Raw genomic sequence first — 26616 nt, 5'->3', positions numbered from 1 at the left:
TAAAAATTCATGCACAGGAGGGGGTTGTCCCTCAGCCCAGCCTGCTCCCATCACAGTCCGGGAGCCCTCAGGGGCAGTAGGCAACCCGGCAATCAGGGGAAGGCGACACTCCATCACACCTCTGCTGCTGCCAGTGCTGGCAGCACAAGCCTCTGCCAGCCCTGGTTACCTGAGCCTCGGGCGGCCCTGGGCGGCTGGGTAGCCACCATCCGAGGCTTGCCTGCACCTGGGGCCGGCCCTCGGTGGCTGGGGGGCTGAGGAGACTGGGGGACCCCAGAGGTCGGCGCACAGAGCGGCTGGGCCCGCCTTGCCATGCACCTGCCGCCCTGGTGGGGCTAAGGGGACTGAGAGCCACCATCTTGTGGCTGTAGGTGCTGCCATCTTTGAGGGCATGACAGTCAATTAGCAGATTCCCTCCTTATTGGCTGTGGGCACTGCCATCTTTGAGTGCAGGGCATCAATCAGCATATTCCCGCTTTATTAGATAGGATATAGACATCGCAGTCACTGCTTCGTTGGATAACGCTGTGAACTTCTTGCCGACAGCTTGTCTGCATTTACCTGCAGTGGGCGACCATCTTAGGGGAACGGTGGCGAGGCAGCAGGAGTCTTATCTGTTGAGATTGTTCAACATCTGAGCATCGGGACCAGCCACCCCCTTTGCTTCCTGAGGAGGCAATCCGGAGCAGAACCCGGAACAGAACCGAAGGACAGGCAAAATTCAAAGGAAGGCTCTACGGCCGCCAGGACGGGGCGCAGGTGCCAGACAGCACGCTCGTCAGCGTCAGTGCGTACGGAAACCAAAGTCCTTCTGACGCCACGCAAATGCTCTGGGGGGGGGGGGGGGCCTCTGGTCCTGGGGTCCCTGGGGTGAGAAGTTTAAGCCATTCTCTCGAGTTGGTGGTTTCTTTTGTTTGATTGTTGTTGTTTGTTGATTTCAGAGAGGAAGGGAGAGGGAGAGGGAGAAACAGCAATGATGACAGAGAATCATGGATCGGCTGCCTCCTGCACGCCCCCCCACTGAGGATCGAGCCCGCAACCTGGTCACGTGCCCTGACCAGGAATCGGACCGTGACCTCCTGGTTCATGGGTCGATGTTCAACTCCCGAACCACAGCGGGGAGGGGCTGGTGTTTTATTTGTAGCGAAAAGCAAACCTAGCAGAGGCCCGATGCCAGAACACGAGCCAGTTTTCAGGAGAGACGGCTGCTTTTTCTCAGGACGCGTTTCTCAGGACGGGTGAGCGCCTGACCCCGCCCTGGGCCCGGCCTCGGACAGCGCTCCCGCCACCTGGCTCTGAGGGACGGGCCAGGGGCTCGGCCCTGGGTGAGGGGAGGCTCAGGGCGAGAGAGGCGGGGCCCACTCTTCCCGGGAGCACCCTCAGAAGGCACACGCTTTATTTTCCTGAGGCTTCCTTTCCTCGTGCTCAGCAAAGCTGTGTGTGCCAAACCCCGGGGCGGGGCGAGCGGGAGGGGGGCGTTGGACTTGAGAGACGTTAACCTTGAACAAAGGAAGCCGGAGAGGCCGAGAGGCCGCAGAGCCTTTCACGGGAGGGGCCTGGGTTACTGCACGGAACACGCTGGTCGCGTGGAAACCCCCAGGCTCGCCTCCATCAGCGCCCCCCGCCCCCCGCCAGCTGCCCACGACAGTCCCACGGACCCTCTCCTGCTGGGTTCCTGCCAAGGGCTCCCCCCTACCCCCCCCCCCCCCAGAAAGAGGGCCTTCCTCGTCTTTCTTTCTCCCCACCCCTGGGGGCAGCGTGTGGTGCGGGCTGTGGTGTGGGCTTTGAAGGCAGGCCCTGGCCGTGGGGTTAGAGCATCGGCCCGCAGACTGAAGGGTCCGAGCCTGCCGCCGAGGCACGTGCCCTTGACCCGGGACCCTGGAGTCCCCAGGCTGACGCTCCATCCCCTGGGCTGGTCGGGTACTTTATGGGACGGCTGCACGGCTGCGGGGGCCCGGCCTGGAGGGGGCTAGGGTGGACGGGCCCACAGGGGTTGCAGCGGAACCTCCAGGCAAGAGAAGGTGGGGGTCCAGGTAGCGGGTCTGAGGAGGGCCCTGCTGGGGACAGTGCCCGGCGCTGTGCTTGGCACGTATGACACGTGACCAAAAGAGGTGCCGGACTCCAGCCCAGCTGGACGGAGCCGGCGAGAGAGCCAGTGATTGGGAGTCACTTTCACTCCCCGCCCCGCCGCTCCCCGCTCCCCGCTCCCCGCTCCCAGGGGACGGATAGGACAGGACGGAACCTTCCCCTCCCTGGTCCTCACTGTGGGCTGGGACCAGGGGTAACGGTCCCCGGATTCAGAAAAGGGCCTGGGGAAGTGGGGCTTCCCGCCTGCGTGCTGGCTCCGCACGGCGGCCCCACCGCCCTTGAACCCAGGGCTCTCCCTGCTTCTGCCCGTTGTTGCGGGCTGGTCCCCGCCTGGCCCGCTCCAGCCTCCAGCCTCGCGAGCCCCCCCCCCCCCGCCTCCACCCCCCCCCCCCCCGCCCGCCCACAGCTGGTAGCTGTTAGCCGCCCCCAGAGGTTCACAAAGGCTCGCTCTGCATTTCCCTCCTCGGCCAGCGCCCAGCCTTAAAGGGGCCCAGCCGGTTTTCCCCCCGCCTGGGCCTCAGGGACCCGCTCCCTCTGGACTCTTCCCGGGGGTCCTTGTGTGGAGCAGGTGCCAGGATCAGGACAGCCAGGGCCAAGGCCAACGACTCCCTGGGGCCCCGGCGTCTGGGCCACCCAGACTGTTGGGGGGGAGCTGGCCTCCTCTTCCCCCTCAGATGGGGCGTTCACCCCCTTCCCCGAGCAAGCTCAGGGCAAGACCTACTTCTGGGGGGACGCCATGCCAAGGGAGTGTCATCAGCACCCGCTTCACAGAGGCCAGGCTGAGGCTCAGAGAGGTGAAGCCTTCTGCCTGAGGTCACACAGCAGAGACAGGGGTCGAGCCCAGAGACAGCTCGGAGGTCCCCTGGTGTGTCTCAGGCCTGGGGGGCGGGGGGGCGGGGGAGCGGGGGCGGGAGGTCGCTCCAGGCAAGCGGGGAGCAGGGGATAAGGTGGGGGAGCGGGTGGGAGGGAGGGGCCCCCCGGAGCTTCCGCTGGGAGCTGGGTCCCCACCCCAGCGGTGTGAAGGCCACAGCAGCCCCGTGGCCGTCGCCGCCCCTAGTCCTTGTGTTGCCAAGGCAGCGCTGCCCGTCCACACGGGGCGGGGTCTGCGTGCCTGACGCGGGGCCTCCTGCGCTGGCTTCCCAGGAAGGCGCGAGGCTGGTCTAACGGTGCAGCGGCTCCTGCACCACACGCACCCCCGGCGGGATGGCCTGCCCGCCCCCCTGCCCAGGCTCCCTGCCCGCAGGCCAGGTTCTGGGAGAGAGGCCGCCCCTCCTCATCTCCACGCCTGAGACAACCTCCCCACTTGGGGAGCAGTCCTGCCCAGCCCGCTCTCTCACCCCAGATGCAGTCGCAGCCCGGAGGCCAGCACAGAGCTGACCCGCCCAGAAAGGGGGGGCGCTCGGAGACCGCCATGTACCGGTAATAAGAAAAGGCTCAGGGCTTGAGCGCTGCCCTGTGAACCGGGAGGTCACGGTTCGATTCCTGGTCAGGGCACCGGCCGGGTGGCAGGCTCGCTCCCCGGGACACTGGCTGCGCTCTGCCCACAGCTGGAGCGACCGGCAGTTTGCCAGCTGGAGGGTCACCCTGCCTTTAACTGCCCCAGAGCATCCGGGGGCTCCCTCACTGGTAAAACCGGGGTGTTGTTTTGCTAAACTCCCCGCAGCAGGCTTCCCCACGGAGCCTGGCCAGAGCCCGAGCCGGGACGGGGCCCAGGGGCCCGTGGACCGGTGGTGGCCGGGCGGGCAGCGGTACCTCGGGTTCTGACTGCCGGCCCCGGAGAGGATCAGTCCGTGCTGTTTCCAGCGCCCCCCCCCCCCCCCCCCCGTCGGTGGCCATTTGTGACAGCAGCCCTGGCTGGTGGCTCAGTGGTTAGAGCGTCACCCCATTCACTGAAGGGTTTCGGGTTCGATTCCCGGCCTGGTCAGAGCAGGCGTGGGAGGCAACCAATCGCTGTGCCTCTCTCACATCGGTGTTTCTCCCCCGCCTCCCCTCTTTCCCGTCCCCCCGCACCCCGACACACACCGCTTTCCCGTTCCCTCGCTCAAAAACTCAATGGAAACATACCCTGGGGTGAGGGTGGACAACCACCACCAGGACGAGGAAAACAGCCAAGGAATGGCCATGCTGGTGGCTAAGGGGCCAGAGCTGGGGGGGCAGGGGCTGCAGCCTGGGCGGCTCCCTGGGGCAGGTGAAGCTGCACGGGAGAGGGGGGCAGGGGCAGGGCAGGGACTGTGGCTCTGCTTTTGTTTCTGCAAGGCCGTGGGGAAGGAGTGTGTGGGGGGGGGCAGGGTTGCCGTCCTGGCTGCCAGTGCCTGAACCTCCCTCCCATTGGGCGAGCCCTGAGCCGCCTCCCTTCCCGAGGCCAAAACAGTCCAGATGCTGTTCCCTGAGGCCCCGGCCAAGTGCGGCCGCCCGGGGCCTGGGCTCGCCAGCCAGATGCTCCCGCCTGGACCCTGTGTCCGGGCCTGCATCCCGAACCGCGGGCGGGGGGGGGGGGGGGTGCGGCAGAGATTAGAGCCCCTGCCCCTGCTCTCGGACCCAGTGCCGCCATCCTAACTGGACCTCCAGGCCTGGCCCTCCTGCCTTTGCCCAGTACCTTCTTGCTCCCCCTTCCTCCCGGACGTCCCCATCGCGGGTCTCTTATTTGTGGCCCAGTCCCCCGACCCTTCTCCCCCCCCTCCAGCCCCAGCCCCGTCCCGGTCGACGGGTAGCTGCCTCGTCCTGAGTTTCCGCTCTTCCCCACGATGCTGGCGTGTCTGTGTCCCTCATCCCCGTGCACACGGGTTAACGGGGAAAGGTTCCTGGACCTGCTGTCCCGCCCACCGGGGACACGCCCTGCTCCCCAGGCTTCCTTTCTCCATGGAACCAGCCAGGTGGCCCCCACCGGAGCCCCCAGCGTGGCCCCACGGTCTCCAGGACCCCGGTTTTAAACACCCGGTCGGTGTGTGTTTACATGCGACCACCCAGTCGCCCACCAGCCCAGGGCCAGCACACCCGGCGTCTGAGGCAGAAGGCACTCCACACCTCTGCTGCGTGAACGAGGGCCCGCACCACCCTTCAACTTTAATCATCCGAGACGGGACTGAGCGGGAAGGCGGCGTGCCAGGCCCGGTGGCCATGAGGCCCACGTCGCCCCGCTTCCCGACCAGCGGGCAGCAGGGACTAGGGATTCTCGGCTGGGGTGAGCCCCCGCTGGAACCTTCCGGCGCTTTCTTTCAGCTCAGAGAGATCAGTGGGAGCAGGGGGACATCTGGAGGCCGGGGTGGGAGGTGGCTGCTTGCGGAGAGAGGAAGAGCTGGGCTCAGCGCCCACCGGGCGGGGGGGAGGCGCCCCTGGGGGGAGGGCAGCCCCTGGCTAGTCCACCCCCGAGGAGTTGGTCAGGTAGAAGGGGCGGATGACCCCCCGGAAGCTGCTGAAGGACCCTGCGGGGCAGGGGAAGAAGGAGGCCCTTCTGGAGCTGTTGGCGTCCAGGGCGCTGGGGATCTCGGCCTTTCCGCCCTCGAAGCTCGTGACGTCGGCCACGAAGCGGCCCCCGCAGAGCATCAGGGCTTTGTTCTCGTAGCCGATGGTGGGGTCGGAGAAGCCGGACTTGGAGAGGCCCAGGAGGGGCACCTCGTCGGAGGAGCACGAGAACCCGTAGTTCCAGCAGGACTGGACCGTGGGCAGGTAGGCGAGGGTCCAGGAGACGCGGCTGGTCCAGAAGAGGAAGCTGGGGTGTGGCGGCGTCTGGAAGGACCCGGTGGGCGCAGACGTGGGGTAGCGGCCGTAAGGGTCATAGCCGTAGCGGTACGAGTCATAAGGGCGGCGGGAGGAGGCTCGGGAGCTCTTGGCCACGGCCCCGCTCCAGGTGGGCGAGGTGTAGAGCCGGGGCTGGTAGGCGTCCTGGCTGAGGTTCAGGCCGCGGAGCTGGGCCAGCAGCGGCAGGGGCACCGTGTGGAACTCCAGGGCCTGCAGGGTCCGCTCCTGGAACAGGGCCCGGTGGCTCCGGTACAGGCTCAGGCTGCTCTGCAGCTGGAAGAGGTCCTCGGGCGGGATCATGGGGAAGCGGACCTCCCGCACCAGGCCCTCCACGTCCCCGGGGGCGGCCCCCTTCTCCCGGCTCCAGGCGTCCAGGGCCGTCAGCAGGGCCAGCTCGCTGGGCACGGCCAGCTCGCTCCGGGAGAGCAGGGCGCGGAGCAGGGCGGTGGGGACGCGCGGCCAGGCCTCGGCCGCCGTCAGGGCCTCGAAGTTCCAGGCCAGGAACTGCACGCACAGCTCCTCCAGCGCGGGGTCCCGCGTGGCCAGGGCGTAGGCGTGGAGGTCCAGGGTCGTCTGGAAGGACAGGTCCTGGGGCAGCAGGAAGGCGAAGAGGCCCGCACAGTAGGCCTGCAGCTGCTGGGCCCCGAAGGCAGAGGCCAGCTGGTGGAAGCACTTCACGGTGGACAGGGACACGGTGACCCGCCGCGAATAGAAGTACCTGGAGGGGGTGGGGGGCTGAGCACCCGGGCCGCCCCCTGCCCCGCAGGACGGCAGGGTGCCAGGGCCACCATCCCTGCTGGTGGGCCGAGCCCGGCCCCAGCAGGGCCTCAGTGCCAGGACCTGCCGGCCACCCTGGGCACTACCGCTTTCACCGCATGAGCCCCCGGCCCGCCCCCCCCCCCCCCCCCCGGGGCCCAGCCAGCGGCGGCGGGGACAGAGGGCGGCCCTGCAGGATGTTTCTGCCGCCGCCTGTTGCTTCTCATTTCAGGCTGCGGGCAGTCACCCTCATCCCCGGCCCTGCCAACACCCTGAAAGGAGTGGGGTGTCGGTGACCCCGAGAAACCACGGACACTGGCGAGGGGCCGGGTAACTGACAGAGGTCCCAGCAGCGGAAGGGGGGTGTCTGCGGGCTGGCCCCATGGAGAGGGGTCCCCCGAGGCCTCCTGGGGCCGGGACACGCAGCCTCTGCAGCTCTGCCTTGGGGGAAGGGGAGAGACAGGCAGGCAGGCAGGGAGCCCCCTGAGCGCTGCCCGAGGCTGTGGCACCCGCCTCCCCCTCAGACCCGGCCTAGAAACAGCTAGAAACAGCCCGTCAGGCGCAGCTGGAAGCAGGCCCTCCGCCCTGTCCAGCGCCCTGGCTCCCCACGGCCCTCCCCGCCTGGGAGCGCGAGTCCTACGGGGAGAGGGCGGTTTTCAACAGGGTTCTCTCAGCCACGGTTCCAGGAGCCCTCGGGGGCCCCCTGGTGGTAGTGAGTGAGCAGAGAGGAGAGAGAGAGAGAGAGAGAGAGAGAGAGAGAGAGAGAGAGAGGGAGAGGTGTGGTATGTGTGTGTGGTGTGTGTGGTTGTGTGTGGTGTGTGTGTGGTTGTGTGTAGTGTGTGTGTGTGGTTGTGTGTAGCGTGTGTGGTTGTGTGTATGTGGTCGTGTGTAGTGTGTGTAGTGTGTGTGGTTGTGTGTACTGTGTGTGTGGTTATGTGTAGTGTGTGTGGTTGTGTGTAGTGTGTGTATGTGTGTGTGGTTGTGTGTGTAGTGTGTGTGGTGTGTATGTAGCGTGTGTGGTTGTGTGTAGTGTGTATGTGGTTGTGTGTAGTGTGTGTAGTGTGTGGTTGTGTGTAGTGTGTGTGGTTATGTGTAGTGTGTGTGGTTGTGTGTAGTGTGTGTGTGTGGTTGTGTGTAGTGTATGTGTAGTGTGTGTGTGGTGTGTAGTGTGTGTGTGGTTGTGTGTAGTGTGTGTGTGGTTGTGTGTAGTGTGTGTGTGGTAGTGTGTGTGTGGTAGTGTGTGTGTGGTTGTGTGTAGTGTATGTGTAGTGTGTGTGTGGTGTGTAGTGTGTGTGTGGTTGTGTGTAGTGTGTGATGTGTGTGTGGTGTGTGTGTGTAGTGTGTGTAGTGTATAATGTGTGTAGTGTGTGTGTGTGGTTGTGTGTAGTGTGTGTGGTTGTGTGTAGTGTGTGGTGTGTGTGTGTAGTGTGTGTAGTGTATAATGTGTGTAGTGTGTGTGTGGTTGTGTGTAGTGTGTGGTGTGTGTGTGGTAGTGTGTGTGTGGTAGTGTGTGTGTGGTTGTGTGTAGTGTATGTGTAGTGTGTGTGTGGTGTGTAGTGTGTGTGTGGTTGTGTGTAGTGTGTGATGTGTGTGTGGTGTGTGTGTGTAGTGTGTGTAGTGTATAATGTGTGTAGTGTGTGTGTGGTTGTGTGTAGTGTGTGGTGTGTGTGTGTAGTGTGTGTAGTGTATAATGTGTGTAGTGTGTGTGTGGTTGTGTGTAGTGTGTGTGTGTGGTTGTGTGTAGTGTGTGTGTGTGTGTGCCCGTGCCCAGCCGCCCGGGATGCCCACCTGATGAAGTCGGTGACCACAGGCAGGCACTCGGCGTCCACCTCCATGGTGACCGAGCCGCCCGGCTCTGTCCACAGGGCTTGGGCCTCGGGGTTGCTGGTCAGGATCAGGCTGTGGGCGCACAGGCTCAGCGGCGCGGCGCCCTCCGCCTTCACGGCCACGGACAGGTCGCAGCCGTGCTGGCTGTCGAAGATCTGAGCGAGGGCCGCGGGCAGCGCCCCGGACAGGTCCAGCGTGTGGGCGCCGCCGGTGTCTGGGAAGGGCAGGGAGGCACCGCTCGCCAGGGAGGCCGGCTCGCCGGCACAGCCGGCTCCGTGACCCGGAAGTACTTCTCACCCCGACTCAGTTTCCCCTTAAACGGCGGCCTCTGCCCTGCCCCATCCTCCCAGCCCACACCCTGCTTACTCACCTGCTCCCCAAACCCAGGCAGCCCCTCCAGGGGGGGGACCGGAGGGGCTACTTCCACAGCCGAGGCCCCATCCTTTAAAATTCCAACCCATTCATCTATCGATCACCCAGTTGTTACCTTCTGACCCCACGCCTCCTGTGACGGCCCCAAGCAGAGGGTCTTGGGGCGACCCAGAGCTAAGCCTCGGGGTCCTCGGCAGCCTCCTTCAAGCCCCGGGGGCGGTTGCGGGGATGCGCCCCTCCCCCCAGGCATCACTGGGAACTAACTCCACCTGCTCTTCCTGTGCCACCAACAGGTTTAGATCAATCCCGACACTTAAACCAGGTGGGCTCGGCGCCCCATCCCGCCCACCCCAGCCTCTCGGAGCCTCCTGTGTGCTCCACTCAGCAAGGGGGCCCCACTGTAGGTGCTTCCTGCCCTACACCCTGGCCCAGCCTGGTGCTCCCCGTACCCCGCCCCAGACAGGCGTCCTGCACCCCCACTCCAGCCTGGGTGCTCCCCTGCACCCCACCCGGCCGGCGTGGCTCAGGGGTTGACGTTGACCTATAACCAGGGTCAAGGTTCGATTCCTGGTCAGGGCACCTGCTCAGGTTGCAGGCTCAATCTCCAGTGGGGGCGCGGGGTGTGTGCAGGAGGCAGCCGATCCATGATTCTCTCTCATTATGATGTCTCCCTCTCCCTCTCCCTTCCTAAAATTAAAAAAAAAAGATGCCCCAGCCCTGGCTGGTGTGGCTCAGTGGTTGGAGTGCCCTCCTATGTACTGAAGAGTGGAGGGTTTGATCCCTGGTCAGGTTGGGGCGGGTACGGGAGGCAACCGATGTTTCTCTCTCTCTCCCCCTTCCTTTCTCTCTCAAAAAGAAAGAAAAGAAACCCCAGGCCCCTTAGCCCCGGGACAGACCCTCAGCCCCAGGACGGACCCTCAGCCCCAGGCCCCTCATCCCCAGGCCCCCCAGCCCCAGGACGGACCCTCAGCCCCAGGACAGACCCCCATCCCCAGGACGGACCCTCAGCCCCAGGACGGACCCTCAGCCCCAGGCCCCTCAGCCCCAGGACGGACCCTCAGCCCCAGGACGGACCCTCAGCCCCAGGACGGACCCTCAGCCCCAGGACGGTCAGCATGCGGCCGGGCAGCCAGGGCCTGTGTAAGGCCGCACTGGACCGCAGGAATGAAACGGCGCTTAAGGAGAGAAGCCTGCACTCTCAGCCCCCTGGGCATAGGAGCTGTGGCTCGTGGACAACCCCCACCCGGGACTGCAGGAGGGACTGCAGGAGGGACTGCAGGAGGGACTGCAGGAGGGACTGTTCGAGGGCTGCCGTGCGGTACTGCAGGCTGTCCCGCCTCCTGGAGAGTGGGCGTCACCTCAAACCCGCCCACAGGTGTGTGATGAGCTTGGAGGGCCTGCGTGCTGGGCGGGGCAGGGAACCCCAGGACCAGGATCCTGGGCCCAGGGCGGGATGCTTGGTGGGGGGGCAGACTTTGGGGGTTCGAGTGGGGCAGCCCCGGGGGCCCAGGCTCTGGGGGTAGGGTGGGGCAGCCCCAGGGGCCCAGGCTCTGGGGGTTGGGTGGGGCAGCCCCGGGGGCCCAGACTCTGGGGGTTCGGGTGGGGCAGCCCCGGGGCCCAGGCTCTGGGGGGTCGGGATGGGGCAGCCCTGGGGGCCCAGGCTCGGGGGGGTCGGGTGGGAGGCGCACCGTTGCTGCAGATGACGCCGGCGTCCTGGCTGTGCCTGCACTTGCTCCGCAGCCAGCCCAGGGACGAGCAGTTGGCCAGCGAGGGCTCTGTCCCCGAGCACTGCACTTCGTCCAGCATGACGGGGCCGGCTCCTGGTGGACGGAGGACAGACGCTGGAGGGGCCGGCTCCCCAGGAAGCCTGACGAAGAGCTGTGGCCACCGGCACGGGGCGGGAACCCTCGGGAACCCCAGCCCTGAGCGCGGTCAGCCGTGCCCCTGCGTGTCTTTAAGGGGCTCGCCGGTGGCCACTCGACGGCGGGCTCCCCCTCTCTGAGCCGCCAGCTAGCCTTCCTCCCGGGGCCTGTCCGCTCCGTGGACAGCGAGGTACTGAAATCTCGGTTACGCCCTCTTTAGGAGTCACAGCCACGGGTGGGGAGTCTTTCTGCTCCGAGCTTCCCTTTGGGGTGAAGGTCGGTCCCCAGGAGAGGGGCTTTGGCCGAGGGAACACCGCGGCTGAGCCCGTGAATGATGTGCGGGGGCCTCGTCACAGCCACGGGCCGGGGAGTGAGCACAGGGAGGGGTGGGATACCCTCCCGTGTCCCAGGCGGTGTCCCCCTCCCCCCCTCTCCCCCCCCCCACCCCCGGGGCCGGGCTGCTTGGGAGGCAGGGGACTCGGGCCTACCTGGCCCAAAGGCGGCCCTGCCCAGGGCCTTGGTGGCGTTCTCAAACCCCAGGGCGCGGCAGACGACGCTGGCATCCACCAGGTCCCACAGGTTGTCACACACGGTGCCCCACTGGCCTCCGTAGAAGATCTCCACGCGGCCCTCGTTGGGGGCGTCCCCGTCGGCCAGCCGCATGTCACCATCTCTCACGCCTGCGGGGCTCCCGAGGGGACACACAGGTCAGCGGGGCAGCGGGCACCGGGCGGGGCTGCGGCGGGGCCGGGAACGGGTCGGAGAGCCGGTGCAGAGAGCGGGTCCCGGCCCCGGGGCCCAGGTGCCGCCTGCCCGGCTCAGCCCTGGCTGCAGCTGACAGCGTCACAGGGCAGTTCTCAGTTGGGGTGCTGCAGGCTTCTGCGGGGTCACCAGGGTGAGGTAGGGCCCCGGGCCTCGGGGCAAAGAGCCTGAGGCAGGCGCCAGGATTCTGCAAGTCCGTGTGCGAAGGGCCCCGACCTTGTCCCCATCTGGCCCGTCTGAAGGTCCCTCCTGCACACCCCGCCTTCCCACCCCACTCCCCATCCCCGTCCCCTGGGAGCTGGAGCGAGTGGCGAATTCCTTGGTATCCCCCCCGAAGGTGAAGCCACACGACTTGGGACACCTGGGCCTCAGTGAGAGAGGTGTCCTGAGGGACCCCGGTAACCTGAGCTGACCCCAGTGACCTCAGCTGACCCCAGTGACCTCAGCTGACCCGTGGCCTGAGCTGACCCGTGGCCTGAGCTGACCTTTGCTGACCTAGTGACCAGCACCAGTGGAGCGCTGCCTGGCCTGCAGGGGCACGAAGCCGGCCCAGCCAGGGAGACACTGCGGGGGGCCGCTGGGCCCAGCTCACCTTGAGTCCCCGCGACCAGCAGCCACATCCAGAGGAGCGGGGGGAGGGCCATGGCGGCCTGGGAGCCCTCGCCCTGCAGCGGGAGGAGGCGGTGTGAGACAGCGGAGTGAGACAGCCCGGCCCGGGAGCAGGCACAGCCCTCCAGCCTTCGCTGAGTGGAGGGCAGAGGGCGCCATGGGGACCCTGCAGAGCAGGGAGGGTGCTGGCGCCCCAGGGGGGTCCCTGGTGCTCCAAGGACCTGCAGGACCTGCCCAGATGAAGGGGGGCTGGGCGTCTCTGGGCAGCAAGGACACGGAAACAGCTCATCTCAGAAACCAGGCCCTGGGGGGCTGTGGGCTGGGACAGGTGGGGAGGGCGGGGCGGTGGGCGGTGCCCGTGCTGGCCCAGGCAGGGAGAGGCCCAGGGCCTTGCTAGGGCACGGCTCCACCTCAGGAAACGGCCCTGCAGGTGTGGCCAGAGGTCGTGCAGACAGAACATTCCGTGAGCCCTGGGGGGAGGGGAGCGAGAGCAGGCTGAGGGGTGCATGGGGGGCGCGGACATCCGGGCCGGCCGGCCAGGGTGACAGAGGCCCAGGGAGGGTGGGACAGGCCTCCTGCCTCGGTGCCAGTTGGCAAGAGGGCTTCGTCCTCTGGAGGCGCAGGCCTGGGCTCGTGTGCGGGTCAGGGACGGGTGGGGCTGCGTCCGAGCCGGCGGTGGCCACGGGCAACGACCCACCCGCCCAGCTGCGCCCTTCGCCCCGGGGACCCGGGAGTAGGTGATGCCCCTGGGCTGGGGGGGGGGGAGCACCAGGGCCCCCGCTGGGCGCCAACGGGAAGACGTGGCCCCTCAGGTAGCACCCACCTGAGCACGAAGGCACCCTTACCTGCCTGAGCGACGCTGGAGGTCCTGGCCGCCTTCCAGCTGCAGGGCCTCTGCACAGCCCTTCGCCGGACCCGCAGCAACGCTTCCGACACCCGGGAGTTTCGGTTCCCAGAAACCACGTGACTCGGGTCTTTCCTGGGGTTGGCTGCTCTCAGGCTCGGGGGGCCTCTCCCTCCCCCCTCCCCGTGGGTGTCGGTGAAGGCAGCCGCCCAAGGCAGCATCTGGGTGACGTGATAACCAGAAAGGGGACATCTGTCACCCCGGCCCCCAGGGGAGGGGAAGGGCGGGAAGCCGGGGTGGGGCCGGGTCTGCTAACAGCGGACACCTGGTGCTGGTGGGAACGCTTACAAACCTCACGGTGCTCAGTCTTCAGCCCCCGGGTCCCAGAAAAATCCTTCCCGTCACCAAAGCCGACGGGGTCTGCTCCCCGGGCCTCACGCCTTCCTCCCCTCCCCCCCCCTGCCCCCCATCAAGGGGACGTGGGACAGCATGTGACGCTCCGCAGGTGGCTCAGCTGTGATGGGAGACGTGCAGGCCCCAGACTCCATCTTCGCCTGGGTGACAGTGTGGGTGGCGCTGCTGGGACAGGAAGCCACTGCTGAGCCACGTGGGGAAGAGCGCTGGGGGCTCTTGGGGGGCGGGACCCTGGCTGGCCTGGAAGATGCCCGTGTGCCCCACCCCACGCCCACAGGAGGCAGGAGCGGCGCCTGCAATGCTAACGTGTAGCGAGGCGCCGCGTAAACCTCGGACATGAGCTGCTTTTTTGCTTGTGAATCCTCATCCGAGGGTATTTTCCATTGGTTTTTAGGGCGAGTGGAGGAGAGAGGGAAAGGGAAACATCAACGAGAGACACATCAACTGGTTGCCTCCTGCACGAGGGCCCGGGCCGGGGAGGAGCCTGCAGCCAGGGCACGTGCCCGTGACCGGAATCGAACCCAGGACCCTTCGGTCTGACACTATCCACTGAACCACACCGGCCAGGGCTGAGCTGCTTAATTGGCAGCTAATTGGCCCTTTTGTGAGGATTGATGTGTTTTTTTTTTAAATACATTTTATTGATTTTTTACATTTTATTGATTTTTTACAGAGAGGAAGGGAGAGGGATAGAGAGTTAGAAACATCCATCAGCTGCCTCCTGCACACCCCTTACTGGGGATGTGCCCGCAACCAAGGTACATGCCCTTGACCGGAATCGAACCTGGGACCCTTGAGTCCGCAGGCCGATGCTCTATCCACTGAACCAAACCGGCTAGGGCTGTGAGGATTGATTTTAAGGGGACTTTGGAGATCACCCCCACATCTCCGCAGGCCCCTTCAGCCGCGCCGGCCCCCCACCCCCCGGCCAGGGATCTCCCTGCGGGCAGCATCGGTTCCCCATCCGGCTGCAGAGACACTGCGCGGTCCGACCACAGCTGGTCACGCGCGGGTCTGCGGCCTGTTTACCCGTTCCTGCGGGTCCGGGGTGGAGTGGCACTGCCCTCACCGGTGACAGTGAGCGTCCGCAGGCCTTGCCCTCCTGCACCCTCTCTGGCGAAGGGTCAGCGTCGTCTCGTCACTGAGCTGTGAACGCTCTCCTCTCCGCATTCCGGAGACAAGCCCTTGCGCAGGGGACAGGGTTTCCAAGTTTGTTTTTGATGGAAAGCGTGCCTTTCCCTTTTCTTTTTATTGTTGTTGTTAATCCTCACTGGAGGATATGTTCCCATTGACTATTTTAAGAGAGAGTGGGAGGGAAGGGGGGGTCGGAGACAGAAACATCGATGATTGCCTCCCAAATGCACCCCGAGAGGCTGGGGGTTGAACCTGCAACCCAGGAATGTGCCCTTGACTGGGAATCAAACCTGTGGCCCTTCAGTCCATGGCTGATGCTCTAACCACTGAGCACACTGGCCACGGCAGCAGGCCACTCAGCCACAAGTCCCAACCGTGTGAGCCGTGTGTGAGGGCTGCCTTCGGGTGCCTGGGACTCCACGTGCAGTCCCTGCTCCAGCCCCGCCTCTGCCCCCGGGGGCCCCCACTCCCCTGGAGCCGCCAGGTCAGTGTCCTCCTGCTCTGGCCTCGGCCTCTCCAGGCCTTCGCACTGACCTCCCGCAGCACTGGACGTGCCCCCGCTCAGGCTGCAGCGGAAACGGGGGGCTCTAGCCTCAGACCCCTCTGGGGGCTCTAAGAAGGGGGTACAGGCGCTCCCCTCTTGGGAGCAGAGCCCTGCCTCCACCCCCCCCCCACACACACACCTTCCCCAGGCACTTACCTTCCTCTCTCCTGAGTGCCACGGCCCCCTTTGCTCTGTGACTTGTTTCCTGAGCCTACGCAGCCCAGCTGGCTCACTCGACCACCTCTCTAACTTCCTACATAAACGTTCTTTAAAAAAATCATTGCCCTGACTGGTTTGGCTCAGTGGATAGAGCGTCGGCCTGCGGACTCAAGGGTCCCAGGTTCGATTCCGGTCAAGGGCATGTACCTTGGTTGTGGGCACATCTCCAGTAGGGAGTGTGCAGGAGGAGGCAGCTGATCGATGTCTCTCTCTCATCGATGTTTCTAACTCTCTATCCCTCTCCCTTCCTCTCTGTAAAAAAATCAATAAAATATATTTTTAAAAAAAATCATTGATTTCAGAAAGAAACGAAGAGAGAAACATCAATGATGAGGGAATCATGGACCGGCTGCCTCCTGCACGCCCCACACCGGATGGAGCCTGCAACCTGGGCCTGTGCCCTGACCGGGAATCCAACCGTGACCTCCTGGTTCACAGGTGGACGCCCAACCCCTGCGCCGCACTGGCTGGGCTAAATGTTCTTTTGTAATTTGAAAATGAGGGGGTGGGCTGTTTACAAAGTGTGGCACCTGGAGCTGTGGCCCCTCGGAGGCTGGAAGGGACACGGGCTGGAGAGAGCGCAGAGGCGCTGCCCCGGACACGGTCAGGGGCTCCCAGCTCGCCCGCGCCCTCCGCCTCCCAGCGGCCCCGAGCAAGAGGCTCCCTCCGGTCAGCCTCTGGGGACGCGGGAGGAGGGACAGGAGTGGTGCGAGGGACAAAAGGAAGAGAGGCCCGGGGCCGCCTGCTGCCCCCAGCGAGGCCTCTCCTTCCCCGCCTGCTGCCCCCGAGGCGGCATCCTTAGGACCCTGCGTGTCCTTTGAGCTCCACGGCTCCTGCAGGTCCCAGACCCCCGGACCTCTGCCCGGGCACCACTCCCGCGGCTCCCGGGCTCCCTGGGTAACTCCCCACACCTCCAGCCTCGTGCACCGGGGCCGCTGTGAATGGCTCTATTGTTACCTTGTTCCCACGTGGACAAGGAAATCAGGGCACCTGGCCAGGGTCCCACAGCTAGAGAGGCCGGGCGGGGCGGCCGGGGGGGGTGTGTGCCCCCCCGCACTCGTAACCGACCAGGGGAGCACCTGGGAAAAGCCAGGCTCCGTGACTCCAGAGGCCCCGCCGCGAAGGTGGCTGCACATCAGCAGGGACTCCCACCCGCCCCCTTGGTGAGCGTGCCCTGGGGGTGGCCCTTCCGGCTCTGAGCCCCCTTGGTGAGCATGAGGCATCGGGGCCTCTCCTGCGCCCCTCGCGGAGCCCTGGGCGGCCGCCACACGGAGCAGGAGACCAGACCTCCGCCCCCTGCACTTTATTGTTCACAGCGGCAAACACGGGGGGTGGGGTGGGGGGGGGGCAGCTTTACAACGTTTCCAACCTCTGAGGCCCGCCGCGGCGAGGAGAGGCGGCACACGATGCCTCGGAGTCTCCGGGCGGTGACTGTCCCCACGGCCCCGGCTTTCCTAGTTCCACCTGCATCTTCAACGGGAGCCCTGTCGCTGCCGCTGGCCAAGGAGGGCTCAGAGAGCCGCCGGGCACGGGGGACAGGCGTGCCCAGTGGGAGCCACGCTCCAGGGAGACGGGCCACCGCCAACAGCTGCCTTCGCTGCTTTCACGTCTCAGGAGAAGAGACGGACGCCCACCCGCAGGAGGAACGGGGCCCCGTGGGCGCCCCTGGCGGCTGTCAGTTCCAAGCTGAAAAGTCTGGGACGGGTCCACGCGGGTCGGGCGGCCCTTCTCGCAGTCCGGGCCCCGCGTTCTCCTGGGGGTGAGGCAGCTTCCGGCCAGGGTCCCCTCCGCTCCGTCCGGCTGACCGTCCCAGCCCTCCGCCTGCTCCTGCGGCATCGGGGACAGGCCCCGGGACCGGGACCGCGGACACAACCGGAGCTTGGGTGAAGTTTCCCTGGAGACGAGGCTGCTTGCTAGCTCCCGGGAAGAGGAGCAAGGGCAGGAGGGACAGGAAGTGCGGGAGGGCCTGGCACCTCGTCCAGGGAATCAAATCCAAGCCGTTCCTGGGAGCCTCGGCGGGCACGGCTCTCATCGCGATCTCCCCCGCTGCGGGGAGGGGTCTCGCTGCGGGACTTGGCTCTGCGTCCTAAGACTTGGCGATTCCTTTTTATAAGAAAGGAAATTGCTTTAATTCGAGCAAGTTAATAATCAAAGCTTCAAAGAGCTACGGAGCCACGGCGTTTTCCTGGAGGGGGAGATGGAACCGGCCGAGGGAACAGAGGTGGTCCACGTGAGGCCGGGGACCCGCGAGTGGGCTGGCGGCCTGCCCAGCGCACCTGGGGGGCCTGCGCCCCGGGCTGCCCCCGCTCACAGCCCTGCCGCGTCCGTCCGTCTGTCTGCAGTGTCAACCAGTCCTCTCCGAGCAGGAGGGACGGCCTTCGCGCCTGAGGTTCGGGACGGAGGGGGGCTCGAGTTCCTGGAGGGCAGGTGCACTTCAGATCCCCGTCACGGCTGTGTCCCAGACGGGCTCGGCGCTTGACGATGGCAGGAGCCCAGACACATTCAGGGAACGAAAGAAGAGAAACGGAGGCCGGATGGAAGGCAGGGCCTGGCCGCCCAGAGCCTGCCCTGGGGGTGGCCCCTCCGGCTCCGAGAGGGTCCCTCAGCCGCTCCAGGGGCCTGAACTCCCTACTCGGGAGCCTCTAACCCCAGATCCACCCCCGAGTCCCGGGAAGAAAAAGAGCAAAAGAAACACCACCGGAGGGCAGACCTCGGTCCTGACGTAGCTTAAAACCGGCCCCCCTTGGGCTCCGCCTGACGCCTCCATTTCCAAAATCAAATGAACTCTATCCCTTCGTACTTCACGTCCCCGACCTTGGTCTCGGGCAGCAGGAAGCGCCCGTCCAGCGTGAAGGCCATGATGTAGGTGGCGACCCTGCCGCCGTCCTCCTCGGACTTGAGGGCCACGATGACCTGGTCGTCGGTGTTGGGCACGAACTTGAAGGAGGAGAAGCCGTGGGTGGGCACCACCTCGCCGATGCGGCGCACGGACACGGCCCCGAAGTCCGGGCGGGCGCTCAGCAGCAGGTTGGTGCCCTTGCGCTCGTCGTCCCGCTCGCTGTAGCGCTCGTGGCTGGCGCGGCGCGGCAGGAAGAACCAGCGCTGCAGCGCGTCGCTCCAGCAGGCGGACTCGTGGATGAGGTAGCCTGCACACGGGGGCGGCCTCAGTGCGGGGCCGGGCGCGCCCAGGCTGCCTGCACAGGGGCCGGTGCCCAGCATGCCCTTGGATGCTACAGACCCGGGGGGGCGGGGGGGGCATCGCTCACAGCCCTGCCCTCCTTTGGATCCCCGTGTTTCCCAGAGGCGGCCTCACGGTCTGTCCCCGTCACCCAGAGGAACGAGGTTGGACACGTGAAGGCCCTCCTGTCCGGGGCCCCGTCTTCCCCGGCCCAGCTTCCCCGGGAATGCCGCGTGGCCACGCCGTGCGGTCTGTCCTCCTGCTTCCCTGTGCTGGCCAGAGCGCAGACCAGGGGAGGGGACCAGCAGGCTGCTCTGCGGGGCGGGGCGGGCTCTCCCACGGCGGGGGCACAGGGCCTAGCTGGGGGTTCTCGGCCATGTCCCCCCAAGTCCAGAGCTGGCCAGGCCTCTCTGAGCATCACGACACCCCACTAAACAATGGCGTGTCTGGGGGGTGAGAGGAGAACCAGAGCTGACCCCTGCCTCCGCCTGGGGACAGCCATTCGGGCTCAGGCTGGGGGCCATGCCTCGGGGTGAGGGGTGATACAGAAAACGCCTCATCTGCCCCCAGAACCCACCGGCCGAGGGGCGCGCCCATCCGACAGCCAGAATCATCAAGTCGAGCAAAAAACGAACCCGCCGCCACCCGCCCGCAGCGCCTACCTGGCGGGTGGATCCCGGCGGCGGCCCGGAGGGCGTTGTAGCTGGCCACCCAGTTCTCGTGGTCCACGCTGCCCCGGAAGCTCACCACCTTCACCCACTCGGGGTTCTCGTTGACCACCTCGCCCGTGGTGGTGGTCCACTCCTTGCCCAGGCCGCCCACGTACAGATGCTCGTCCTTCACCGCCAGCCACTCCGCCTTGAAGCCTGCGGACAGGACACGGAGGGAGTGAGGCCCGGCCGGCCCTCTGCCCACGGGCGCCTGGCTCCTGGGGGTCTGGCCACCCTGGGCGTCAGAGGTCACCGTGTTGAACTTCACCCGAGTGGACAGGGCAGCCTGGCTCAGGCCCCATCCTGGAGGGTCAGCAGCCGGCACACTCCTCAGCAGACCCCGCAGCGGGATGTACTCTCCCCCACAGTCCCTCCCTCTGGGCACGGGAGTGCTCCCCCCACCCCGCATGTGCTCCCCAACCGGCAGCTGGCGCTCACCTTTCCCCACGGTGCCGTCGCCGTCGGACAGGATGACCCAGGGCACGGCCGTGGTGCCCTCGATCCGGTAGACCACCCCCGTGCGGTCGTCCACGGAGTAGAGTTTCCCGTTGAAGACGACCAGGTCGGACAGCTCCATGCCCCGCCCCTTTTCCGCCAGGTGGGACTGCAGGACCCTGTGGCCCTTGTCCCACTCCACGGCCACCTGGTCCCCGCTGTGCGACAGGGTCAGGTAGCCCTTCTGCAGGTAACTGAACCAGGTGTTCTCCTCCCGGGCCTTGGAGTCCGTGTCCAGGTCGGCAATGACTGCGATGCGGAAGCGGGTCCCGCCCGGCGTCCTCTGGGGGGCCGACAGGGGGTAGGTGTCATTGTACCGGGCGGCGGCCGCCTGGCTGAGCCGCCAGTTGTGGGCGCTGGGCGCGGGGGGCCTGACGGGGGCCGGGCGGTGGGAGCAGAGCAGCCAGAGCACGGCGACGCCCAGGACCGACGGCAGGATCACCCGCCAGCGGACGCGGAAGCGGGGGTCGGCGGCCTTGCTCATGGACGCCAGCGCGGGAAGGCGCCCCACACTAGTCCAGGCGGAGTGCATGGACTCATTCCATGCCGGGGGCGGCAGGGCTGGCGGGCGGCCGCACGGAGGGCTGGCGGGACCTGCACACGGGGAGGGAGGAAAGGAGGGAGGTCATGACCTGCAAACGCAGACCCAGCACAGCCGGGCCTGGTGGCCACGGTCACCTCCTCGGATGACTGAAACCCGGACTCCAGCGACATCTGTGTGCCCTTCTTCAGGCAGAGGAGCCGTCCTCCCGCAGCACCATCGGCCGCCCCTCCTCCCAGCTGCCAGAGGGACCGCGGGCCCAGGCCGGAGCATTCGGTCTCAGGAGAAGAGCAGGGGCTGGGGGCTGGCATGGCAGGTGGCCGAGGGCACAGGGCTGCGTTCTGTCAAATGCCGCTTCGTCCGGGAAGCCCTCCCTGGAGGCCCTGCTCCTGATGGCACCTCCACCCCTTCCCCGGACCCGTCGCCGCCGACACCACACACACCACGGTGCAGACATCCCTGTCCACTCGCCCCCTGCCGACGCCTGCCTGCCTGCCAAGCCGGTCAGGTGTTGCCCGTCCTGGGATAGATCTGTGGCATCGAGCGCAAAGGTAGAGCAGGTGCAGGCCAAGCGGAAATGGTTGTTTTCGGCAACATGTGCCCCCTGGCACCTTCCTGTTAATGCCCACGACGGGCGGGGCAGAGCCTGCGGGGCCCTCACTGCCTGGAGCCCAGCGGCCTCACGGGGCCACGTGGAGGGAGGAAGCTCACACCCACTTCCTCCACAGCCCCGTCCCCACGCCCACCCTGGGCACAGGGACCAGCCCCGAGGCCCAGCAGCAGGAGCAGTGGACGGTGGGTGTCATCCTCACGGCCTGGCGACTCCCTCTCCACGCACCACCCCCACCCCCCCGGCCCCGTGCCCTGTCCGCTCACTCCTGGCGGGTCAGTAACTACTGCGGACACACGGTGACCGTGACTGTGACTGTAGCCCCACCTGCCACCCCATCCTGAGGAGCAGCTCCCGTTCCTCCCGACGCTCAGAGCCGGGGCTGCCTGCTTCCCGGAGAGGATGACCGACAGGCCCGCTCCTGAGGCCTGAGCAGTCCCCCGGGGACCCCATGCACCTCCTGCCACAGCTGACCGCCTGGGGTCCTCCTCCGCCTGTCTCTTCTCAGCCCCCCGAGGCCTCCCCCCACCCCGTTCTGAATCGACCTGGTAACCCCTACGGCGAGGGCTCCCCACACCTTCCAGGCTGCGTGCCTGCCGCCACGGGCACCTGGGACAGGAGGGTAAGCTGCCCGCAGCGTCCGGTGCTGGAGGCCGGGGCAGAGCGAGGGCGCATCTTTATAAAAACAAAGCAGCGAGCCCGCCGCCCCGGGCGGGTCAGCGCCTCCAGCCTCCAAGGCCGAAGCTGGGGAAATACTTCCTGCCGGTCAGGGCCGACCTCCCGGCTTCGGGAAATCAGGGCACTCGCTCCGTGAAACGCCGTTCCCCACCTGCCGAGGCTCCCCTGCTCAGGTGGCCTGCAGACAGCTCTCTCCGTGAGAACCCCAGGGGACGGCAGCCCCGCCGGCAGCCCCCCTGCAGGGCAACAGCCCTGGGGAGAGGCACCAGGAGGAGGGTCCCCCCCTCCCCCTCCCGCTTTCCGGGGAGCTCTGTCCCGAGAACGGCTCACTGACACTCCTGTTTGTGGTTCTTGTCAAACCAGCATTTCCTTGTGGAGCAGGTGTGCACCAGCCAGGGCGCAGGTTCCCAGGCCCCGGGGGCAGCACCCAGGGAGACCCTCGGTTAGGAGTGAGGGCGGGCTCAGGCCCCCTACCTTCCCGGGCCATGCTCAGCCTGTTCCCGACTCCAGGCCTGGCTCGGACGCAAGGGGACACCACTCCCGGAGCCTGCAGCCCAGAGGGTGGCTCCCTCGCTCTGCCGGGAGTGGTGCCAGGAGGAGTGGTCCGACAGGTGGCAGAACAAACAGCTGCAGCGGCCCCTCCCTCAGGATCGGGGAGGGCAGGGAGGGAGTCCCGGATCTGAGATAAGGGGCCGCTCCCAGCTCCCTGCCTCTGCCCCGGACAGGGGCAGCCTCTCCTCCCAGCGCCCCCGGCAGCAGCCGCCTTCCTTCCCGCCAGCCATGGCCTCTGCTGGGCCCGAAGAGCAGGCAGTCCCCGCTCTGCCCAAGTGCACTCCCCGACGGGAAAGAACTGAACCCCTCGGCCTCCAAGACTCTTCCGAGGCCAAGGCCTCAAGCAAGCCGACAGCCTGGAAGCACGCTCGCCGCACCGCACCGCTCGAGGCTGCCCCACCCCTTCCTCAGCACCCCAGCATACACCGCTCCCTGGATCGGCCCCTCTGTTCTCAGCCCCCGACCCTAGAGGAGTGTAGTGGGCTCCTAGTCCCGCTGTCACGTCACGCAGACTCAGAAGCTGAGACGGCAGCTACCCTGAAGCCCCGCAGGCCGCAGCGGGATGGCGGTCTCGCTGGACTAAAGTCAAGGGCCGGTCCCTCCCGAGGCTGGAGCAGAGAATCCGCCTCCTGCACGCTCATTTCCAGCCTCCAGTGGCCGCCTGCACCCCCCACCTCAAAGCCAGCATCTCCGTGCCTCCCACCCTCATCCCCTCGTGCCCCTCTGCCTCCCGTTTCCCTGGGAAGGACCCTGTGGTCACCCTGGACGATCCCGGGCATCCTGTGCGACCCCAGTTTAAGGTCAGCTGACCAGCACCCTGACCGCCAGCTTTCCCGTGGCCGTTCCTCTGCATGGGGACCGGAGCAGTGCGTTCCATTCACCGCCGATGACGGCCCTTATCTACTCTTCTACTCTACACGAACAAGAGAAAGATGCAAAGTGACCGTACCTTCCCGACGCCCACCAATCAGGAGTGAGCATGCAAATTAACCCAACAAAAATGGAGGGTCAATTTGCATACACAGGCGCCGAGCAGCTGGGGGGCAGGACGCTTACATCGTCGCCATGGCGATGACGCAGGCTTGCCGCACCGCCCCAGCCGCTCCGGGCCTCTGGGCAGCGTGGGAAGGCGGAAGGGCAGCTCTGGGCCGGAGCAAAGGCGGTGCTGGCGGCCAGGGGAAGGAAGGCCCATTCTTGCACGATTCTTTGTGCATCGGGCCTCTAGTTCGAGGTTCCTCTGGCATCAAGATTTCCTCCCAAGCAACTGTCCCGGTCTAACTCAGGGCCCTGTGGATATTTATAACATCGTTCACCCGCCCCACAGAATTACCCACGTACACATTAGCCCGCTGTACTTGGTCAAAGATTTCATTGCCTCCCCCTAAGGGGAGGGCCAGACCAAATGATTCTGTGGGCTGTATTAGGCCCATGGGCGGGCGGTTCCCACCCCTGGTCTAAATCAACAGAAAGTCCTAAATAATCACTAGAAGCGTTTTAAATCCCCTTAATGTTGGCATTCACTAAGCGCGCTCCAGGAATCTCCACAGCTCCTGCGTGGCGGTGGGCCATAAAAACAGGGCGTGGACTAGGTCTGGGGCACAGCTTCGGGGAAGAGAGGAGACTTGGAGCTCAGGGAAGGCATCAATGACCCGACATACGCCTCGCCTCGCTGGAGCGGACATCCGGCGATAGCGGCACCTGTCTGCCTGGGGCGTGGGGTTCCCTCCTCCACCCCGTACGGTTGGCTTCACCTGGACGAGAAAGAGTAGGAAGACCGAGAACCCTCCGTCCAACCACGGCGGTGGCCTCGGACAGGCCGGACCCCCCACGACCTCCTGGACACGCTCTGCTCTGGGCTGCCAGGAGGCGAGAGGCGGGCCTGCGAACCGCCTCCAGCCCGTTCGCGGGCAGTCAGGCCTGAACAGAGGCTCATTGAGGCCGCAGGAGGGGCACCAGGAGGCCACCTTGTCCGCAGGCTCGGGCTGGACTTTCCGAGGGGAGGTCGGTGGGGAGGGGCTGGGGGCCGGGGCCAGGGGTGGGGGGGTCCACAGCCCAGCCAGGAAGATCTGTCAATGGAAGTCCTCCAAGGGCGAGGACCGAGGGGCTGCAGAGACCCCGCGGCTCCCGAAGGCTGTGCCCCTGCTTCCTTCCATGGCCCCTTCTGAGTGGCTACGCCATTGCCAAGTGCCGGCCCTTACACCGAAGAGCCAGCGAGATTCAGTACCAGCACACGCGTGTTCCCACACGCATGCTTTGTTGGAAATGTGGCAGAAACGCTGCCAAGCACATCCCCCGAGGCAGGCATGAGCAATGGGGCTGGGGCGCTGAGAGACCGCCCTCCTGGGGGACACAGGGAGCCTGGAAGAAGGGGATCCCAGTGCCAGGGGCCTGCCAAGCCTGGGACACAGCAGGCACGGAAAGGCACCGAGCCACACGGAAGAGAGAGAGGGAGGTGCTGGTCCCGGGTGAAAGGATCCAGACCAGGGGGTCGGGAGGGGCGGGGGAGGACTGTGATAGTCTGCAGCAAAGGAGAGGAAGGCCTTGGGGGGGGGGGGACGGGGGTGAGAAGGCTGGCCTGCTGCAGGTGTGACCAAGTGTCAGGCAGATGGGGGAGCCCCTAATCCCTCAGGAGAGGCCCTGCACAGGTCAGAGTTGGGGTACTGAAATCAGAGGGGGCAGGAAAGGGCTGTCCTCAGGGAGAGGAAGGGAATGCATCCATCAGGGTCAAAGGGGGCAGTGTCCCCTAGTCAGTGTTCAAAGGAGTCCACTAGTCAGAGGGGGGAGGAGTCCACTAGTCAGAGGGGGGAGGAGTCCACTAGTCAGAGGGGGCAGGAGCCCCAAGTCAGAGGGGGAGAAGTCCCAAGTCAGAGGGGGCAGGAGTCCCCAAATCAGAGGGGGGAGGAGTCCCAAGTCAGAGGGGGCAGGAGCCCCCAGGTCAGAGGGGGGAGGAGCCCCCAGGTCAGAGGGGGGAGGTGTCCCCAGGTCAGAGGGGGCAGGAGTCCCCAGGTCAGAGGGGGCAGGAGCGCCCAGGTCAGAGGGGGGAGGTGTCCCCAGGTCAGAGGGGGGAGGTGTCCCCAGGTCAGAGGGGGGAGGAGTCCCCAGGTCAGAGGGGGGAGGTGTCCCCAGGTCAGAGGGGGTAGGAGTCCCCAGGTCAGAGGGGGGAGGTGTCCCCAGGTCAGAGGGGGGAGGAGCCCCAAGTCAGAGGGGGAGAAGTCCCAAGTCAGAGGGGGCAGGAGTCCCCAAATCAGAGGGGGGAGGAGTCCCAAGTCAGAGGGGGCAGGAGCCCCCAGGTCAGAGGGGGGAGGAGCCCCCAGGTCAGAGGGGGCAGGAGCCCCAAGTCAGAGGGGGAGAAGTCCCAAGTCAGAGGGGGCAGGAGTCCCCAAATCAGAGGGGGGAGGAGTCCCAAGTCAGAGGGGGCAGGAGCCCCCAGGTCAGAGGGGGGAGGAGCCCCCAGGTCAGAGGGGGGAGGTGTCCCCAGGTCAGAGGGGGCAGGAGTCCCCAGGTCAGAGGGGGCAGGAGCGCCCAGGTCAGAGGGGGGAGGTGTCCCCAGGTCAGAGGGGGGAGGTGTCCCCAGGTCAGAGGGGGGAGGAGTCCCCAGGTCAGAGGGGGGAGGTGTCCCCAGGTCAGAGGGGGTAGGAGTCCCCAGGTCAGAGGGGGGAGGTGTCCCCAGGTCAGAGGGGGGAGGAGCCCCCAGGTTAGAGGGGGGAGGAGTCCCCAGGTCAGAGGGGGGAGGTGTCCCCAGGTCAGAGGGGGAGGAGTCCCCAAGTCAGAAGGGGGAAGTATCTTCAAGTCAGAGTCTGCGGGAGAGCGGACCTGCGGGGGGAGGGAGCGTGCGGAGACCGGCAGCAGGCCCGTAGCAAGCGGAGCGCGGGCGGCCGCGGGGGCCGCCGTCACTCACCCGGTGCAGACTGGCTCCGGGCCCGCGGACGCGGGGACCTCGCTGCTGGGAGGATCAGGACCAAGCCGGGGCCGACTTCCGCCCGGCGCGCTTGCCCCGCCTCCGAGCAACACGCTCCCGGCAGCCACTGCTCTGCGGCTGCGCGCCGGCCGCGGCAGGGGCTGCTGGGAGTTGTAGTTTTTGTGGCTCAGCTAGCGGGTCCCGGAGGAGGAGCCGCGGGCGGGGGAAAGGCGGGAGGGGCTTTGTGCCGCCTACCCGGGCCCCTTCCACCACGTCACTCAGGAACATCACGGAGCAGAAACGGGAGGGGGCGGCGGGGAAGGCTACAGGGAGGAGGCTATCATTCCTGGAGCTGAGACTATAGGACCCCTTGCCTGGGCCTCTTTCTGCCACCCCCTTCTCAGAGACACCCCCCCCCTCACCCCGGCCCTTCGGGCGCCCGCGTCGGAATGTTGATCAGTTTCCAAAGCAAAGATCTAAGGGTCTGATGGCTCCAGCGGCCTGGGCGGGGGTTCCTCTGACTTGCAATCAACAAACCCCTTCCCAAATAAGGGTCTCGGGTTCATCCCGTTTCTCCAGCCCCCGAGTTATCTTAGTGGAATATGTTAAGACATCCCTGCCTCTCACTCCCAAGTCCTGCAAGGATGCCCATCTTCGCAATCCTGAAAAAAAAAAAAAAAGCCTGGTAGGAGTGGAGCCAGGCAGGAGCGAGGTGTGGAGCTGCTGGAGGGCCTGCACCTTCAGCGTGTGCACGCGTGCCTGCAACCCCCCTGGGCCTCTCAGGA

At 66.2% G+C, this 26616-nt stretch overlaps 2 protein-coding genes across 3 annotated transcripts; both read right to left on the bottom strand.

Annotated features, from left to right (window-relative positions):
- Nucleotides 1-5120: 5120 nt before the first annotated feature.
- Nucleotides 5121-12974, bottom strand: LGALS3BP (galectin 3 binding protein). Its single transcript, XM_080678654.1, has 6 exons — nt 12860-12974; nt 11998-12070; nt 11132-11323; nt 10470-10601; nt 8371-8623; nt 5121-6544 (listed from the first exon to the last, which is right to left on the bottom strand). Exons 2-6 carry the CDS (start codon nt 12047-12049, stop codon nt 5443-5445), a joined length of 1731 nt encoding a protein of 576 aa, XP_080534780.1. The 5' UTR covers nt 12050-12070; nt 12860-12974; the 3' UTR covers nt 5121-5442.
- A 3487-nt stretch (nt 12975-16461) lies between these two features.
- On the bottom strand, nt 16462-25958 carry CANT1 (calcium activated nucleotidase 1). Of its 2 annotated transcripts, none has more exons than XM_080678020.1 (4): nt 25832-25958; nt 19496-20146; nt 19010-19213; nt 16462-18315 (listed from the first exon to the last, which is right to left on the bottom strand). In XM_080678020.1, exons 2-4 carry the CDS (start codon nt 20082-20084, stop codon nt 17945-17947), a joined length of 1164 nt encoding a protein of 387 aa, XP_080534146.1. In that variant the 5' UTR covers nt 20085-20146; nt 25832-25958; the 3' UTR covers nt 16462-17944. The 2 variants fall into 2 exon arrangements, with proteins under 2 accessions (XP_080534146.1, XP_080534145.1); XM_080678019.1 differs by lacking the exon at nt 25832-25958 and adding an exon at nt 22694-22744.
- Between the last annotated feature and the right edge of the window lie 658 nt (nt 25959-26616).

This window comes from Plecotus auritus (assembly GCF_963455305.1).
Source record: "Plecotus auritus genome assembly, chromosome: 7".
NCBI classification, from domain to species: domain Eukaryota; kingdom Metazoa; phylum Chordata; class Mammalia; order Chiroptera; family Vespertilionidae; genus Plecotus; species Plecotus auritus.
The sequence above is the reverse complement of the archived record's forward strand: the minus strand, read 5'-3'. Positions and strand labels throughout refer to the sequence as shown.

Bases quoted from the DNA above. Each gene is read 5' to 3' on its own strand.
- CANT1 (XM_080678019.1), bottom strand. The intron at 19,214-19,495 runs GTGAGCGCCAGC...TCCTGTCCGCAG, and splicing joins CGACGGCACCGTGGGGAAAG to GCTTCAAGGCGGAGTGGCTG. The intron at 18,316-19,009 runs GTAGGCGCTGCG...CCCCGTGTGCAG, and splicing joins CGCCGGGATCCACCCGCCAG to GCTACCTCATCCACGAGTCC.
- LGALS3BP (XM_080678654.1), bottom strand. From the start codon at position 12,049: ATGGCCCTCCCCCCGCTCCTCTGGATGTGGCTGCTGGTCGCGGGGACT. The intron at 11,324-11,997 runs GTGAGCTGGGCC...GGAGCCCCGCAG, and splicing joins GCTGGTCGCGGGGACTCAAG to GCGTGAGAGATGGTGACATG. The intron at 8,624-10,469 runs GTGCGCCTCCCA...TGCCCTTCCCAG, and splicing joins CGGCGTCATCTGCAGCAACG to ACACCGGCGGCGCCCACACG.